This window comes from Stegostoma tigrinum, chromosome 17, assembly GCF_030684315.1.
Source record: "Stegostoma tigrinum isolate sSteTig4 chromosome 17, sSteTig4.hap1, whole genome shotgun sequence".
In the NCBI taxonomy this organism is placed as follows: Eukaryota; Metazoa; Chordata; class Chondrichthyes; order Orectolobiformes; family Stegostomatidae; genus Stegostoma; species Stegostoma tigrinum.
The window spans coordinates 55208596-55228892 of NC_081370.1; the positions used below are offsets into that span (position 1 = coordinate 55208596).

A 20297-nucleotide genomic window follows, 5' to 3' on the forward strand; every position below is an offset into this window, starting at 1 on the left:
TACAACCAAATCTGTAAAAGGTTCTCATGCAAATACATATTAGGCTTTGCAGAATAGAGACAGAAAAAGAGGCAGATGCTGGAAAATCTTTTCATTTTACACTCCTCAGGACAAAATGCAAAAATGCCAAATTCCAAACAACAATTGTACAAATTTTCTACTGGGAGACTAGGAACTGTACAGTTACTTTCTCCATGGCAATGCCACAACCAACGTGCCAACCAGTCAGCACCTACTTCTCCTATGGTATCAATTGGTATGATTGTTTGACATTTGGCATTCTTGCATGTATCCTGATGAGTGCATGATGAAAAGCTGCAGCAAAATGTATTTCTTCTGAGCAATATTTACATTCTGTTTCACCACTGATTATTTGTTAATATTGCAAAATTAAACATAGGACAGTTTCCTGGAAATATGGATAAAGTACATCACAACTCATCTTTGAATAGATATGACGCAAGAAACGGGGATAGCTCTTGTGTACATTTGAGGCATAATACTTGAAATGATCCAAGGTAAATTAGCTTCTCTATTCATTATTCATTCACAAGACAAAGGCATCGCTGGCTAAGCAGCATTTATTGCCCATCCCTAATTGCCCAAAGGGCAGTTGTAAGTCAATCACATTGCTGTGGGTCTGGAGTCACACGTCGGCCAGATCAGGTAAGGAAGACAGTTTCCTTCCCTGAAGACCAGATTGGGTTTTCCTGACAATCGACAATAGATTTATGGTCATCATTAGATTCTTAATTCCAGATATGTATTGAATTCAAATTCCATCATCTGCCGTGGTGGGATTCAAACCCAGGTCCCCAGAACATTGGGGACTTGGGGACCGCTTTGCAGAACACCTCCGCTCAGTTCGCAACAAACAACTGCACCTCCCAGTCGCAAACCATTTCCACTCCCCCTCCCATTCTCTAGATGACATGTCCATCATGGGCCTCCTGCAGTGCCACAATGATGCCACCCGAAGGTTGCAGGAACAGCAACTCATATTCCGCGTGGGAACCCTGCAGCCATATGGTATCAATGTGGACTTCACCAGTTTCAAAATCTCCCCTTCTCCTACTGCATCCCTAAGCCAGCCCAGTTCGTCCCCTCCTCCCACTGCACCACACAACCAGCCCAGCTCTTCCCCCCCACCCACTGCATCCCAAAACCAGTCCTGCCTCCCTAACCGGTTCTTCCTCTCACCCATCCCTTCCTCCCACCCCAAGCCGCACCCCCATCTACCTACTAACCTCATCCCACCTCCTTGACCTGTCCATCTTCCCTGGACTGACCTATCCCCTCCCTACCTCCCCACCTATACTCTCTCCACCTATCTTCTTTACTCTCCATCTTCGGTCCACCTCCCCCTCTCTCCCTATTTATTCCAGTTCCCTCTCCCCATCCCCCTCTCTGATGAAGGGTCTAGGCCCGAAACATCAGCTTTTGTGCTCCTGAGATGCTGCTTGGCCTGCTGTGTTCATCCAGCCTCACATTTTATTATCTTGGAATTCTCCAGCATTTGCAGTTCCCATTATCTCTCCCCAGAACATTGTCTGGGTCTCTGGATTAACAGTCCAGCAATAGTACCACAAGGCCATAACCTTCCCGAACATAACCAAATTGTAACATTGCCAACATTGTCAAATCTAAGTTCCTGAGCATAACTGATAAACTGGGAGAAAAATGGAGACACAATGGGGCATGACTGACACCAGTCAGGTAGAAGGAAGAATGCTCTGATCCACAGGTTTTGACAGATTGAGGGTAGATTTTTAAAAAAAGCACTGAAGCTTATACAGAAATAAAAGGGGAGGAAAAAAACACCCTTAACGTTATGTGAAACTTGAAAAGAAAGATTTCCTTAAGTGTTAGTACCTGAGATTAAAGGCAATATAGCAAAAATGGAACACTGATACCCAGAATTCGATGAGGTGAGAATGTCAGAGTTCTCTGACCTCTTTGGGAATGAGGTAAGAAACAAAACAATGGGAGAGGTTGTCAGTGTAATGTATCTCTAGCATTTGGTAAGCAATACAGAATATGTTTCATTGATTTAGAGAGTTTTGGAAATCTCTCACAGATTTATTTCATGGCTCAGTCTACAATTTGTCATTCCAGAAAACTGCATATGCAGCGTGTATGTTGCCACTGGATTCCACACAGCTGCTGACATATTGTTTCACCTGGTCCTTGGTTCAACTGCATGTCCAGCTCTTTAAAAAGCTCACAGAATCATAGATAACACAGTGTGAAGCTGGATGAACACAGCAGGCCAAGCAGCATCTCAGGAGTCTTGGATTCTCCAGCATCTGCAGTTCACATTACCTCTGATCACAGAATCATAGAATGGTTTCCTTCTGCACTGAAACAATTCAGCTCATCACATCTGCACAGTCTCTTGAAACAAGCATCATTAACTGTGTGAATTTCCTGAATTCTCCCTATACCCTTGTACGCCATTTCTATTTAAATAATGCTCTCTTGAATACCTCAGTTGAACCTGTCTCCACCATATTTCCAGGTAGTTCATGTCAGGCACTGACTATTTGCTCTGCTATTCTTTTCTCTCAGCACCCTTGCTTCCTAAAATCTGTCCTCTTCTTCTCGTTCCTTTTACAAGGAACTCAGTAATTAAAGCAATGAGACAAAGTAAGGCTAGACGTGAATTGCCAGTCGGAAAGATAGCAGTGGATAGAAAGTTACCACAGTCCAACTAGACAGTAGGATTGCTTTCTCATGAGACAGAAATGACTGGTAGTGGTTAATCCCAAGGGTCATTGCACCTCAGGCACAGGGAGGCTGTGAGAAGGACAGTTCTTCTTAGTAACCTAAGCTAGTGCAGGGACTCAACCCATACTGTTTGCACTAGTATTGAAAACCAGCCACCTAACCAACTGAGCTGACAAACTCTCCAATCTGAAGAACAATTGAGCCAAATGAAGTTTCCACATCAGGAGGGCCTGATGATCTTCCAGTGTGTTTCAGGGAGGAGATCTTCCATTATGGACATCCCATGGTCAACAGAGAAACCACCATGAGTGCCACAAGCATCCACTTAGTAACAACAATGTCAATATTTCATAAATCCACCAATCCCTAACCCCCACCAGCAATCGGGCCTGTCTAGGTCAGAGACTCCTGCTACGACCACCCCCAAACCTCCAACACAGCTGGGTATTCATCAAGGGAGCAGTGCCATGGATTTACATTCACATTGGTGGTGCTGTCCCCTGGTGGCACTGAAGTCATTGTGCTGCTGGTCCTTTGCCTGCACTATCAGCCTTGGAGGTGGCATGCCTTTCTTAGTTAGAAAGCAGTCCCAGTGGTGCCTGTTCATTGGGCCACAGTCAATAATCTATATCTCCAAGCTTTGCCACTTCCCACATTTGACCTGGATGACAGAACTTGCTGCAAACCAGCCAAATTCAGTCTGCTAGCTAAGGGAGATCGTGGCTTTGTGTTAATGTCACTGGGTTGGCAATCCAGAGCCCGAGTTAATACTCTGAGGATTTAGGTTAGAATCCCGCCTTGGCAGAAAGTGGGATTTTAATTCAACAAAAATCTGAAATAATAAAAATACAACTTGATAGCTCCAACAGTCAAGTAACTCATTACACTCTACGGAACCAATGTTGATTGTCATCAACTGGTCCACAAATGTCCTTTAAGGAAGGTAATCTACGATCCTCAACTGGTATAGCCTACATGTGGCTTCAGACTCACGCTAATGTGGTTGATTCTAACTGCCCTCTGGCCAATTAGGGATGGGCAATAAATGCTGGCTGGGCAAGCAATTTCTACACCCCATAATTTTTTTTAAAAACCCTTCATTCACAGGATGAGTCATCACTGGTTTGGCATGCATATTGTCTGTTGCTAATTGCCCAGAGGGCAGTTCGGAGTCAACCACATTGCTGTAGGTCTGGAGTCACATGAATGCCAGACCAGGTAAGGATGGCAGTTTCCTTCCCTCAAAGGCATTAGTGATGGATTCTTCCAGATAATCAACAATTTTTTTTTTTTTATTGAATTCAAATTTCACTATATGCCGTGATAACAAAGTATGGAGCTGGATGAAAAATTTTTCTGACGAGGGGTCTAGGCCCGAAACGTCAGTTTTTGTGCTCCTAAGATGCTGCTTGGCCTGCTGTGTTCATCCAGCTTCGCACTTTGTGATTTCGGATTCTCCAGCATCTGCAGTTTTCCCATTATCTCTGTTCACTATCTGCCATGGCAGGATTCAAACTCAGATCCCCAAAACATTAGCTGGGTCGCAGGATTAACAATCCAGCAATAAAACCACCAGGCCATCACTTCCTTGTGATCTAGTAAATACCCTCTGGTTGTCTCTCCACAGATGCTGCCTGACCTGCTGACTATTTCCGTTTGTAGTTCTGATTTCCAGTATTGTCATTTTGCATTACTGTTTGAACGAAGGTTAGTTCTGAAATCACAGATACTGGCATTGAAGCAAGCAGTGGAGTTGAAGTGCAATGAAACCAGCAGCACCTAACAAGAGATCTGTATGGAAGCTTCTGCAGAATATAATTCTCCTAGAAAATAAAACAAGTTGAAAACAAGTCTTTCAAAAGTTTGTCTGCTACAGGCCAGCAGACTAACTCTCAGTGAGTACAGTTAGATGTGTAACATAAGAAAGTACAGACTGAAGTGTTTAAGCTACTCGCTAAACAAAGTCTTATCAGTTATAATATATGCATTCTCAGCCAAAGGGTACTGGTCAAGTATGTGAAGATTCATACGTACATCAGAGATTCTAGTTAACAAGAATCAAGAATCACATTCACAAAATTTTTAAAAATATATCACATTTACTCTCTCCTTCCCTTTCATGGCACTTTGCTAATTTATACTGCAATCTAGTCTGACAGACCATTTAGGGCAGATGAATGACAACTAAAACTACTCAATTTCAGAAAAGTCCCTCTGTAGCAACATTGTTTTGAAGGGGACACATGAAAACATTACTCAAATCCACAGCAGGACTTAAATAGGGCCAGTCCTTGTGTATGTTTTCAGGTTGAAATTGTCACAAAACTCCACGGTGTCAAATAAATTGCTGTTGTGGGCAAATTTAGATCAAAGGTAGAAATGGCTTTCATATGATATTGGGAACTCATTTCAAGTGCAGCTAGCTACTGAATAATAGATAGAAAGCTAGGGAATTACTGAAGTTTACGCAAACACCAATTGCAGAAAATTACATTACACAAACATAATCACAGAATATGCCTCTCTGCAAGATACCTTCTGCATTTTGATTAAACTTATCAGCATGCAATTCAACTCGCTAATGCCTGCACACAGGTCACCAGATATTTTTCAAATACATAGGAGACATTTCCGCTCACACATGAATCTGAATCATTCTTGTTTTAAGGACGTGACTCCTTCACTTTTTAATTTCACTCCTTTTCACATTTTAATTAGAAATTGCAGAACTGAAACTTAACTCAGATTACCTGCTCCTTGCCTGTGCATTGGATTTTTGAAATAACTCCATGAAGGCCAGTTTCCTGTCAGCAAGTCACCCTCTATTTACATGTGCACTGTGCATGGACTCTGATCAGCTAGCTCCTAGTCTGTCAAGCCCAAACTGAGGGCTATCAGGCATCCACTCAAACTGAATTTACTGAGTTCCAAGAGAGTCTTACAGAACTCAAAACATTAACTGTGTTCTTATCTCCACTGATGCCGCCTGACCTGCACAGTATCTCTATCATTTTCTCATTTTGTTTCTGATTTTCTCTATCGGCAGTATTTTGCTTTGACTGAGTTAAGGGGATTTCCTTCCCTCAAAGGATTGAGAGTCATTGAAACTCCTTGCACAGAGGACTGTGGGAGCAGCGTCGATATATATATTTCAGACTGACAGAGAAATTCTTGATCAGTTGAGGAGTCAAAGGTTTATGGAGAAAGGGCAGGAAACTGGATGTGAGGAAGGCCACATCAGCCATGTCCCTAGGATGGGGGATTTCAAGACTGGGGGCACATCTTTATGGTGAAAGGTGAGAGATTTGAAAAGACATGAGAGGCAGGTTTTTATACAGCGAGCATTTTGTGCGTGGAATGAACTTTTTGAGGAAGTGGTGAGTGCGGGCACAGTCACAATGTTTAAAAGACGCTGAGATAAGTGCATGAATAGGAAATGTTTGGAGGGATATGGGCCAGGAACAGGCAGGTGTGACTGGTTCAGTTTGGGATTATAGTGGGCATGGACTGGTTGGACCAAAGGGTCTATTTCCCTGCTTTATAACACTATGAATAGTTTAGCAGGTTTAAAGGGTCAAATGACCTACTCCTGTTCCTATTTCTCATGATCTTATGATTGTACATGTTAATGTGATGGATTTCAGGCTGTTGCCTCATCCTTTTGAGCTGTTAACTCTTCATTGGATTTTAAAATGTATACGTTTGTATTTCTTGTCTGTCACACTCTCCTTCAATGTGGATGGAGGGAAACTAGGGCATTGGGTCTCAGTTGAACATTAAGAGGTCTCCCCTTTAAGTCAACAATGAGGTCAATCTATCTTTCTCTCTTTTTCACACAGGATCAATGGACTGTGTAACTCCCTGTCAAAATGAACCTGGGCTATCAGGAGACAGACAGGAAAGTAGAGTTGCATGTGATCAGCCATGATCTTATAATTGGCAGAATAGGATAAAGGGACTGAATGGTCTAGCTGTATTGCTGAGTCCAATGTTCCTAAGTATGTGATTTGATCATGTCATGTGAGTTGCCATGCCACCGAACAGTTATTCTGCCACTTGCTGAACAATACTTCACGCTCAACCATTGATAGCTTTAGCATTTTAAATGTAAAGGAACTTGCAGCTCCACTCAGCGGCAAACAATCTAACTTTCGGAAAAGGAAATCAACTGACTTTTCTGCAAAGTCCCTCTGTTATGTAGAATAGAATGGCGCTGTATACCTCCAAGACTCTCCCCTCCCTTAAAGTTAGTGCTTGGTTTTGGGTATTAAAGTGCAGTGCTATTAACGGTAAGCAATGATTATCTCTCATTCTTTCCTGCACACCTTCCATTCTTCTTTTGTGGTAATTTCATTCAGGCTTGAAAGTAGTTTTGAATTGCAATTTTTATTCATTTAGGGCAAAGGATCAGGGCTGTTGAAAAGCTATGTGCCGAGATGGTGACATAGTGGTAATATCACTGGATCAGCAACCCAGAGGCACAGATACGGGGCCACAGTAGCTGACGGAGTTTAAATCCAATCAAAATAAAACAGAATCTGAAAGATAATCTCAGTAACATGGCCGTGATGACTATTGTCAATTCTTGGTAAATGGTCTGGTTCACCATTTAGCTCAAGGGCATTTTGGGTCGGGTGCCAAATGCTGGCCTTACCAATGATGGCTGCATCCAATGAAGGAATCAATAAAAATATAGCAAGGTTTCGAGCAGAGTCAGGATGAGCAACCAAAATTAACAGCAATGCAGCTCAGGGCCGCCAACAAGGCCAGCTTTAAATCTAGCATTGATCTGATAGCAACTACTAAAGACATAATGGGTATTGGCCCATTAACCACAATAATTTCCTCATTAATTACTGAAATTAAAATAAACTCAGGAGCCTGTTTCTCTGAAGGAGGCAATACAAAGTTACATGCAACAGACAGTTAGAACCATAGAAATGATACAGCACAGGAGGGGGCTATTTGGCCCATCTTGTCTATGCCTACCCAAAGACATCCCACCAAGATTTGAATTCAGATTACTCAGTTCAAAGTCTATAGTGCCAACCATTACAGCATCGAACCACCTCATCAAATTGGTTTATACAAAGAACAATACATGGTGTACTCTCAAAGAATTCTGTGCTAATGCCCTGTCTCTTGATCCATTTGAGCTACTGAACTGTATGCTCTATCTGTTTGAAACTGCTGACAACATCTAGATGCATCAGTGTAGGGAATTATAAAATGCAACTAAGCGCAACTAGCGAAGTTTAGATCCATTGAACTTTATTGACACCCAGTTAAATAATAAAATCAGAGAATGCTGGAAAATCTCGGCAGGTCTGGCAGCCTCTGTGGGAAAGAGAGTGAGAGAGGGAGGGAGAGAGGGGCAAGGAAAGGGGGAAGAATGAGAGAGTGGAAGAGAGAAAAAAAGAGAGAGCAAGAGACAATGGGAGAGGCAAGGAGGGAGAGGAGGGGAGAGACAGAGATCACAAGTGTGTGTGAGAGAGAGGAAGAGAGAAAAAGAGAGAGAGAGAAAGAGAAAAATGTTACATTTATAGTTCAGTACAACTCTTCAGTGTCATATTGAACTTGAAATATTAACTCTGTTTCTCTGTCCACACATGATGTCACCCCTGCTGAGTTTCTCTGTTTGTTTCAGATTTTCAGCATCTGCAGTGTTTTACTTTAAAACAAAAATGTGGTGGAAATGAACCTACCAAATGAAACCAGGTTAATGCCCAATGCTCTGTAGTGGACAAACTGTAACTGACCTGGGGTGTCCATGCATAAATTTGTAATGAGTTAGCACAAGGTATTTTTCTAAATAAAAACCTCCCGACATGAAGCTATATGCATAAGACGGAGGCCTGAATTAAAGCAGAACATTGGATTACAGTCCCAGTGAGGACCTGGATGACTGGGGTCACAGGATTCTACAAGGTTAAAACAGAAGACATAGTAGTTTATATCACACAACGTAAAACTTTCAGAGGAACGGAAATCAGTGTGCACCGATGAAAGCAAAGGACTGGATTTTAACAGACCTTTATCCTAGGCACAGAGTTTAAGAGCAGTGGGGTTTTGCTGGAACCACATAAGATGTCGGTTTGGCCACAACTAGAAGGCAGTTCTGGAATCCACATTGCAGGAGGGATGGAATAGAACTGGAGAGGGTGCAGAGGAGATCTACCAAGATGTTGCCTCGTCTGGAGGAGTTTCTGTAATGAAGAGAGATTGGACAGGCTGGGGTTGTTTTCCTCGAAGCAGAAGAGATTGAGAGGGGCCACAACTGAGATGTTTAAGACTTTGAGGGGCACAGGCAGGCTAGACAGGAAGAACCTCTTACCTTGGGGGAGGGATCAATGATGAAGGGACATGGTAAGTGGTAGGAGGTTTAGAGAGGATGTGGGTAAACATTTTTTGGTGAATTTGGAACTCAGTGTCTGTCGGGGTGATGGAGGCATAAACCCTCATGAAATTGAAGAAGTATTTAGATGTATACTTAACATTAACTGTACAATTGAGAATACAATAGTTAGTTAACAAAGTGTGGAGCTGGATGAACACAGCAGGCCAAGCAGCATCTTAGGAGCACAAAAGCTGACATTTTAGGCCTAAGTCTAGGCCCGAAACGTCAGCTTTTGTGCTCCTAAGATGCTGTTTGGCCTGCTGTGTTCATCCAGCTTCACACTTTGTTATCTCAGATTCTCCAGCATCTCCAGTTCCCATTATCTCTGTTACAATAGATAGTTGCTTGTTTTTGAGTAGTGCCAACTTGATGGGCTGAAGGGCCTTATTTTGTGCTGTAGACCTCTCTGACTCTGGATGGAAATGGACTGGGAGGCTGGAAGCCCATGTAAATGGGCAGCTAGAAGCCATTGGCCAGGAAACCTGATTGCTTCCCTTTGCCCTGGCAAATTGTCAAGTGGCAGGAACCTTGGTGGTACAAGCTGGCCAGCAGGTGGTGAATTGTGATAACCAACTGCCCAATTATGGGCCAACTCCTGCTTCTCCTGCCAGCTTTTCACTGACATCAGGAAATGCTGCACCCGCACGGGCTGACAAGTTGTTAAACCCTTGTGGGTTCCCAGCAAGTGCCCAGGGTGGCCCATGAATGGGGCATCTCTAGATAGGGCACCAATAACTGAATGCAGCTCCATCCCATATTGTGGGGTATCTTTGTCTGGTACCAGTGGGGGGATGGAACAGACACACTGGGTTCAAAACCATCAGTCATTGGTGAATCCAGGGCTGCCTGATATCTGATTGAGCCGGTAGCGTGGGGGGAGGCAGATACAGCCCTGAAATAGAATGCAAACTTGGAGGTCTATTCCAAAACATCCTGGCAGTAGCATGTCAAGAGATAGTTCGAACTGCACCTACACTCACCTTTACTGGCTCCAACCCCACCTCCTTGACTTGTCTATCTCCTCTCCACCTATCTTCTGTTTTATCCATCTTCCAACCACCTCCCCCTCTCACCCTATTTATTTCAGAATCCCCTTCTCCCCTTCCCTGAAGAAGGGTCTAGAACCTAAATGTCAGCTTTCCTCCTGCTCTGATGGTGCTTGGCCTGCTGTGTCCATCCAGCTCTACACCTTGTTAATATCATAGAATGTCAACTCAAGGTTTCTCAGGATCAAAAGTGGGGGTGGGGTAGGGAGTGGGGGTGGGCTTTCAGACCCAAACTGTGGGATTTCTCACCTTCCTGAAAATTCCATCCCAGAATATCCAAATGTGCCAGCATTCAAAGGAATATTGATGAGAAAGCAATTCACCAAGGTGCAAAGAATTTTTAAGATGACAAAGGAAAGCGAAGCACATCAGAAATCTCCACACTTGACAATAAAATGTGAAAAAAAATTGAAAAAAACTTCAGTAGAAACAATGGAGATTCAGAGAGTTATTGAACAGATTAGCATTGCATGCACATCACTGTGTGCTTGATCATTTTTCAAGTCTCAAGAAAATATCATGATGCTCTTAGAATTAATTCTTAACACACACAGTTTTTCTGCAAGCCTAAGCATTTCCAAAACCTACTGGACTCGGCTCAGATTTCAACATACCCTTTCTGCTAATTTATTATCCAAACCCTATGTATCTATTGTGGATATCCAGTCAAGGGTAGTGCAAAGTTATTTGAATGAGTTCATTTTGGCTCAACCTCAATCTATTGACATAACACCAACCTGCTATTCAACAATTTTAGTATTCCAAATATCGCATATGCTAGGAATCTGAGATAAGAACTAACAAAAACAAAAAAGTTGAAAATACCTAATGGTATCTTTGAAGAGGCAAAGACCATAAAACATAGGAGCAGAAACAGACCATTCAGCCCATCAAGCATGCTTGCCCATTCAATGAGGCCATGGCAGATCTGATAATCCTTAATTCCATTATTGTGCATATCCCGATAGCGCTGATTCTCCTACTGATTAAAATTCTGGCTATCTCAGCCTTGATTGTACGCAGTGACACAGCCTCGACAGCCCTCTGTGGTAAAGTATTTCATGGATTCACAATCCTCTGAGAGAAGACAATTGACCCCCATCTCTGTCTTAAACGTGCAACTCCTTTTTTTCTGAGATTATGACCTCTGGTCCTAGGCTCTCAAGCCAGTGTTACAGCTAGATGAGCAGAATGTCAGTGAAATGGAAATGTGAACATTTCCCAAGCCAGAGGACAATGAGGAGAGGGGGTGGTGCGAAAGGAATGCAAGAGAAGGTTTGTGACTGGGCGGAAGGCAGGAGAAATTAAATAATAAAACCATTTCATGATGCAACGATTAAATGAGTGGCAATGAAAATAGTGATTAAACAAAGGAGGTATGAACTGCCACGTAAAACAAAATAAAACTTTGATGCAACATAATGACATACGAAAGAAGAAAGTCTGAAACTAACTCAATGGGTTATCTCCTGCCGCTGCTCTGTAGCAGGAAGTTAGTGCCATGAATATAATCAGCGCTCCAGTTCCCCCCTCCAGTTTTTGACCACTCTGTGCTGTAGTCAGCCCTGTAGGAAAATGCTCCAGAGTTACAATCACTTTGTCTTTATTTTGGTTATCCTTAAATTACTGAAACAAGCCCCACAGGCTCTCACTTGCAGCGCTTCTAAAAGGCAGGTCACCACCACCTTCTCAAGGGCAACAGGAGACTAGCAATATAATGCTGGAGCAGCCAGCGACACCCATGCCCCACTAGAGAAGACAAAGAAGCCACTGCAATTGGATGGATGGCAAGTGTTCCCCTGCAATTCCAGGGCAGCAAACTTAGCCAAAAAATAACGGGAAAGGGGGAAGAGCAATCACATTAACCAAGGTGGAAGCAGAGGTGCTGGGTCAACTTTGTAGAACTCAATGTTGTGTCCAGAAGTCTTGCAAGTGGCTGCAAAGTGGAGATCGAATCCTCTTGGGGAAGTCCAGCTTCAAGCATCTGCAGCCTGTAATGTTTAACATTTTAACTTTATTTCTTTTCTTTTCTGTTTTATGCGAAGAAGGCTGTAGTTCTTCATTTGTCTATTTCTGTAACTAAGATGTGGTAACTAAGTAACTTGTAACTTTTGTAATTAAGGTGCTGTGCGTGGCAACTTTGTACACTTTTCTCTGCCGTCTTGTACCTTGTACTTGAGTACACATGACAATAAAACCTAAATCTCAATCTAAAAGCTTAAATGTAAGAAAGCTCCAGAGAGCCGAGTCAAAAGATGAGGCAATGAGACAAGCCACTAATATCCATTACAAACCCACTGACTCCCACAGCTACCTGGACTATACATTTTCACACCCCTCTTCCTGTAAAGACTCCATCCCATTCTCTCAGTTCCTGTCACATACGTCCAGATGAGGCCAACTTCGACAAGGGATCTCCGAAATGTCCACATTCTTCCTCAACCGAGGGTTCCCCAGCTCCGTTGTCGACAGGGCCCTCAACCAGGTCCGACCCATATTCCACATTTCTGCCCTCACTCCTTCTCTTCCCTCTGGCAACAGCGATAGGGTTCCTCTCATCCTTACCTATCATCCCATCAGCATCCACATCTAGAAGATCATCAGACACCATTTCCGCCACCTCCAGCAAGATGTCACCAGACATATATTCCCCTCCTCACCCATGTTCGCCTTCGCAGGGAACATTCCCTCCGGGACACCCTGGTCCATACTCCCTTCACCCCGCAACACCTCCCCACAGCCCTATGGCACCTTCCCCGTAATCGGAGAAGGTGAAACACCTTCCCTTTTACTTCCTCCCTCCCTAGTATCCAAGGGCCCAAACATACCTTCCAGGTGAAGCAATACTTCACCTGCACTTCCCAGAATCTAGTCTACTGCATTCGCTGCTCACAATGCGGTCTCCTCTACATTGGGGAAACAAAGCATAGACTGGGTGACTGCTTCACAGAACATCTACATTCTGCTTGCGAAACAAAAAATCCTGAACTACCTGTTGCCTTCCACTTCAATGCACCACTTTGCTCCCTGGCCAACATCTCTGTCTCTGGGTGAAGCCCAGCTCAAGCTGGAGGAACAACACCTCATTTTCCGCTTGGGGATCCTACTGCCCTCTGACTCAATATTGAGTTCAATACTTTTAGGGCCTAAACTTTCCCATGTCCCAGCCCCCACCCCACACACCAGGCCTTGTTACCACATAGCCTGCCATTACACACCTGCTGTTGTTAGTCTCTAACAGTCCCCTTTAACAACTAGTCACTGTCCCAGCCTGATCGTTAGCAACTCCTTTGTCTGTCCAACTGTCTTTCTCTCTCTTTGGGCTCCACCCTATCCGTTACTCCCTAGCCCACCCACCTCCCTATTTTCTGCATCTAAACTGACGTTTTCCCAGCCACCATTAGCTCTGAGGAAAGGTCACCAGACCCGAAATGTTAACTCTGTTTTCTCCTCCACAGATGCTGCCAGACCTGCTGAGCTATTCCAGCAACCTTGTTTTTGTTCCTGGGACAATCCTTGCCCTTCTTTCATTGGGATGTTGTGGCGGGAGAAGTACAGAGAGGTCAACATGGGAGTCAGATAGAGAATCGAATTGACAAGCCAATGGAAGCTCAGGGTAATGCTTACTGACTGAGCAGTAGGTTCAGTACAAAGTAGTATCCTGACTGCGGTTGGTGTCCCCAACATAGAGGGGGCCACTTTGATCCTCATCTTCCAGATGGTCGGAGACTGGATGCTGACAAATATATCATGGGGTCTCTTGGAAGCAGCCCCCTCCGCCCCAGCACATGATCACGTGGTAATTGCCCAAGAAGATGAAACTTCCAATAGGCAATTATCCGGCATCTGAGAATGTCCCCGACTCTGTTAGAGTTGGAGAATTCAGAGGATTCCAACTCACTTAAGCTTAAAGGTTACACAGTAAGATCTCAAGGAATTAAAGTTTCCTGTTGCTCACACCGAGTCAGCCCAAGTCATTTGCACCAAGCTTTCCTTCAGTGAGAATATCCTTCTCCAGCAGCTGCCTCCCCCCCATCCACAAACACTGACACTCTTCCACCCAAAACTCCACCTCACCCTGAACACTCAATCCAGCCCTGACAATGATGGGAGCTGATGGCCCTGGTGGTATAATTGCAAGACTATTAATCCAAAGACCCAGGTAATGTTCTGGGTCTTGGGTTCAAATTCTGCCTCAGCAGAGAGTGGAAAATGAATTCAATAAAAATAAAGTCTGGAATTAAAATGCTAAGGGTGACCTTGGATCCATTACTGATTGCCAAGAAAAACCCATCTGGCTCAGGACTGTCCTTTAGAGAAGGAATATGCCATTCTTACCTCGTCTGGCCTACATGTGACTCCAGGTCAACAGCAATATGTGGTTGAATCTTAACTGCACTATGGGCAATGAGGAAGCGGCAATAAATGCTGGCCTACCTACTGATGCTCATATCCTACGAATGAATCTAAACAAAAAAAAAAGCCTTGTACACCAAACCATCCCACTGATACCCAACGAGTGCTTGATTCACCAGGACGCATGGCTACCCACCTCCTCCCAGCCCCTCTTCCTGCCTCCCCAACCCATTAAATACCAAATAAACCACCTGACACCCAAACACATGCCCAGGCCTGATACCTCCCAACATCTGGTTCATCCTGCCCTCTGACTCACATTTCTGACACTTGATTGCCACTAGCTCAGCTAATTTCTTTCCCAACTTTGCACCAAGCACCATTAGCCACCAGACTCTCTACATCTCCAACCCATCTAAAGCAAACGCACCCTCTTTTTTAAAAAATCATTTAGGTGCCACCCTACCCCTTTTCCAAACGGTGCCTTTACCCACCTGGCACCCTGATGCCTCACTCACTTAACTCAAACCTCCTTGGTCTCCTTGGCAAAGAGCCTCTGGGGCATTTGGGAAGCTGTACAAAAGGGACTTGGTTTCCCTTCCAGCTCTGATCCAGCACCCTGCTGGAAGGTTTTACGAATATATGTGGTTCCCATTACTGAAGAGGTGTAAATTAGGCATTCAGGCCAGAAAAAAAAATAAGAGCTGCAGGCCAGCATCAGTAACGAGGCACAGAGTAGCTAGATGAGTATAATTACCAATTCTTGGACGAGTTGTCCCATTGTGAGCTGTGAATATTGGAGATTAAATTGACTGGATGAGTAAATCAATATTCGCCTGTTTCTCTGCATTGCTGCAGATGCGAGAAGTTGCATACACTGATCGTCAGCCACAAAAAAATCCCTCAAATTCCAGGCTATTATATTTAAGCAAATGCAGACATGATTAACATTTTTTTTTGTGTGTGAGCTAATAAAGAACATGGGGACTTAATGACATAACAGTTTGAATTTAAGGGTATTAAAGTTTTCACCACTGAACATCAGCCAATCTGTTGGATGGGATTGTCCACTTCTTATGAACTTGTCCATTGCCCAAATGGATCAGAAATCAGGATTAGACTGTCAAGGTGGGGTGATCAATACTGCCAAATTGGCATGTAAGCAGCGATGACAGGAAATCTACCTCAGTGCACCCAAGCCATTTCCAAACCAAAGCAATCATAGGAAATATGTTTCTGAAGCATTAAGGAGCATGCAATGTAATAAAGCCAAGGACTGCAGATGCTCAAGATGTGAATCGAAACAAGAAATTGCTGGAGAAACTCGGCAGGTCTGGCAGCATTTGTGGAGAGAACACAGAGTTAACCTTCCGAGACTTGCTCTGAAGAACGGTCACTCAACTCAAAATGTTAATCCGGTTTTTCTCTTCACAGATGCTGCCAGACGTGTTGAGTTTCTCCAGCAATGTTTGTGTTTGTGTAAGAAGCATGTGACATTCCATTTCGCTTCCCCAGCTAATTAAAAATAAATAAATCCTCAAGTTGTCTCACCTCATGTGGAGGAAAGGCAGCGTCATATGTTCCATTGCTCAGTAACCTATTCAAACCTGAAGAAAAGAGAAAGATCCAATCATTTGCTGAGCGAGGAGAGATTGAAATTTCAAACAGTACACTCATCACCAAGTTGGTTATTCATTTGCTGATGCCAGTTAACTAAAGATAAGTTTTTCATTGGCATCACTTTAAACGAGGGTTTGACCTATCGCGGCAGGAAGCACAGACAGGAACTGTTTCCATGTCGCAGACCTATCATTGAAGCAAAAGCTCACCACCCTGAAATTCATGGGGGCACACCCCCAGGTTGTCCTGCAGATGCCCAATGAAGGAGTCTTTGAGTTAAGGAACCAATCGGAGGCTGGGAGAGAAATTATAAATCAGGAAGCCAATTAGAGAATGAGAGATTAAACACAATCTGGGAGACCAATCAGAAGCTAGGTGACCAATCAGAGATCAGGAAACCAATGAGCGGATGAGAGAACAATCAGAGGCTAGGTGACCAATCAGAGGTCAGGAAGCCAATGAGCAGATGGGAGACAAATCCGAGGCTAGGCGGCCAATCCGAGATTATGAGAGCAATCAGAGGTAAGTGTCACAACAGGCTGTAATGGAAGGGAAGTGAGGGAGAGGGCACTTAAAGGATGGTAGCGTCCCCACCTCTTTGAAATTTTAAGCAATATCATTCAGTTTCAACAGTAGTTTTAAAACAGAATTGGTAGTTTCACGTGCAAAATGGTGGTGAGGAGGAGAAAAGAGAGCAAGGGCAAGAGGAGTGAAAGGTGAGGATAAGGAGGAGGAGGAGGAGGAGAAAGGGAGAAGAAGAGGAGGATGAGGTGAAAAGAAGTCGGAGGGGATTGAGGTGAAGAAGAAGCAGAGAAGAGGATGAGAAGGATGGGAGGAAGAGGAGTAGAGAGAAGATGGGGATGCAGGGCATTCCTTGGGGCATTCTGACACCAAGCATGTAATCAGGAAGGATCGGCAGCTTTTCCGAGGATCTGAAACCCCATCTCTAGACACTGAAACTGCGCCTACATAGGGAATACTGGAGGTCAACAGGGAACTCTTTTCTAAGGCCTTAATATGCTCTTGTTGAGCCATTTCTACAGTCCATGGGTGGAGTAGCCAGCATTCAAATGCCTCACTCCAGAAAATGGTTGAGAATGCAGATTCAGCAACAGGGCCCAACAGAGTGAGTTTTAGGTCTCAAGAGCCTTGGCAGGGATTCAAAACACTTTTCCAAGTCCCAACCCAACCCCAGCTGCATGTGCCTACCCTACCTTTCCTTCCCAGCCATACCCTGGCATGTCATGGAACCATGCCTGGAGTGGCCATTCACTGTTCCCTATACCCCGCAACAGTGAATCTGATGGGTTACTGACCATCAATAAAGCCCCTCCTTCATTATACCATTTTCCACCCCACAGTATAATCTGTCCTACTTTGAAATCCTGTTTCTCCCTCCACTTCACAAGTGCACTGAACATTGCCCAGAGCCTGCAGCCTCCAAGTCCCACTGACTGAAGTCTGCGGCTCAGACTTTGACAGAGAAATGCTCCGGATCACAAGTCCAACAATGGCCAATCCCATGGGCTGTACTGAGAGGCTGCCCCTGCCTGATTCTGTCGGGAACTCTGACAGGCAGGTACATCTGATGACTTCATTGCCTGCTTGCTGCACATCCTGTGTGTTTGCTGCTGCGGTTCCTGACACATTAAGTAGGAACAAAAACAGAAGTTGCTGGAAAAGCTCAGCAGGTTAGGCATCATCGATGGAGAAAAAAATCAGCTAATGCTTCAGGCCTGGTGACACTTCCTCAGAACTGTATGTTCTGAAACATTAACTCTGATTTTTTTCATTCAAGAATGCTACCAGATCTGCTGAGCTTTCCCAGCAACTTCTGTTTTCATTCCTAGTTTACAGCATCCGGAGTTCTGTCGGTTTTTTTGACACATAAAGCAGGCCTGATTTCAGCATGGCACACTGCCTACAGTAAGATGTAGACTCCTCAGACTGCTGCGCTGTCTGGCTGTGTGACTGTGGCAAGGTTGGGATGCTGTGAACAAGCAGATAAGTGTTGAGTCAGCAAGCATTAGCACAGCATCCCCGAGCGACAGCCTGTTCCAAATCTGCAAGCTGGGAGTCCCTGTGTGCAAAGAGTCCCTGCTGCAGCCTTTCAAGACAAGTCACTGGTGAGCCCCGCAATGCAGGTCTGTATTTCCAGACCAAACTCTCAGAGAATGGGACAAGTTCCAGATCGTCATGATGGATGGACAGGCGTCAGATTCCTGTATCTCTGGAGGAAGAGTGAGTGCAGCCTGTGATTTGTGGCCTGGGCTACAGTTTAGATACAGCTCACATCGAAGTGGTTCAGAGCAAGCAGCAAGCAGAATCTGGTCTGCTTTCCTTGTCAGGTTTTCCCTAATATCAAGCTTGGTATCAATAGACAATAGATAATAGGTGCAGGAGTAGGCCATTTGGCCCTTCAAGCCAGCACCACAATTCATTATGATCATGGCTGATCACCCACAATCAGTATCCTGTTCCTGCCTTATCCCCATAACCATGTATCATAGGAAGCTGAATATTAAAACGGTTAATTGTGGTATTAACAAGGCACAAAATTAGCAATAATCCCTCTTTACTGCCGAGACAGAATCTCGCTACGTCGGCTTGTGAATGCGTAAAAGATGGAAAGAGCTGATCTTGATGCTGATTTGGACCGCGCCGCACGTGTCACCTGATTCTGCCACACATCTCAGCATACCCACATCGCTGAGATTCCAGGGTATGGGATCATCCTCAACACTGGAACCTCAGTTGGATGTAACTTTGCCTTTTTATTGTTATTACGGGTTTTCATTTTTCTGTATCTATGTTTTCTTCAGCTTTTTATTAACATTGATCCTAATATGCTGCAAATAATAATTGTTTAACTGCTATTGTCGGGTCTCTAAATTTAGTTATAGCCATGACAATAGTCCCAAAGACCTGTGCATGAACTAGTGGCTGTTCATTATGCCTCGTACAATGGATTCTTTCTGAAATGTCAGGGCAACCAGCCATTTTTATTGCTATAAATACTTTACCACTCAGAGTAAATATGGAAACCAATTTAAACGTAGAATAAAGGCTATGCTTAAACTCATACGTTTAGTGATAGAAAAGCAGAGCTCAGTGCTAACATCAATAAAACATGAGAGGACCAGCAATCTGACTTCTTTGCTATTTCTCAGATTATCCAGGTCACTGAGTGCACTGAATAGCCTCGCTTACTCATTTATTGGTCTCCAGGTTTGATATTTGAAAGTTCATACGGCAGCATGGGATATAGTTCTGCTGTTCATTCCTGGGTATTCACTTCATTTATCGAGAAATTGAGCAGGCAGAGGGATACTCTGTTCTAGAGAGTTTCTCAAATGGGAGTGTTACTCAACCCAATATTTATTAGAACGCAGAATCCCAACATCTATTTTGTAACAAATACACACTCACACATTTCTCCTGCCCGAGAAACCAGGAGCCCAGACTCTCAGAACCTTCAGCACCATATGAATATCTATATCGGTCAGTGATTTTACACATAAAACACTTAAGAGTTCTTCCATGTGATTACAACTTTGACCAGTCACAAAAGAAACTCCACACTGCTAAAAACACAATATCTACTCAATTCACGTAGAACTTAAACAACCAGATGTTTTATATTAAACTACAATTAACTCCCACTATCTTCAAGGTGCTGACCAAGGTAGGGCGCAGTTACAAAGTTACAACATACTGTCAGAAAGTAGCCTATTTGACTGCCACCACATCCATTCCCTCCATTACCAATGTTCCATAACAGCAATGCATATTATCCACAAACGCACTGGAGATTCACGAATGGTCCCTGGACAGCACCTTCCAAATCCACGGCCACAATCATTTAGAAGGACAAGTGTAGCAGATATGTGGGAATGCCACCACCTGCCCGTCCAAGTCACTCAACATCTTAACTTGGAAATTTATGTTCCTTCAATGTTGCTGGCTCAAAATCCTGGGACTCCATCCCTAACAGCATTATGTTTCTATCTACACCACACAGACTGCAGTAGTTCAAGAGAGCAACTCACCATCACTTTCTCAAGGACAATTAAGGATGGGCAATAAATACCGGCCCAGCCAGAGATATTCACATCTCGTGAGTAAATAAAAATTCATAAGGCAAGATGCAA

The 20297-nt window shown here is 43.9% G+C and overlaps 1 protein-coding gene across 4 annotated transcripts in view; it reads right to left on the bottom strand.

Moving 5' to 3' along the window:
• ano3 (anoctamin 3) overlaps window positions 1–20297 on the bottom strand; it is a 511995-nt gene that overhangs the window by 166145 nt on the left and 325553 nt on the right. For all 4 annotated transcript variants that reach the window (XM_059652166.1, XM_059652167.1, XM_059652165.1 and 1 more), the window contains one exon: window positions 16078–16133. In XM_059652166.1, coding sequence (XP_059508149.1) covers window positions 16078–16133 — 56 coding nt within the window. The remainder of the gene's footprint in view (window positions 1–16077; window positions 16134–20297) is intronic.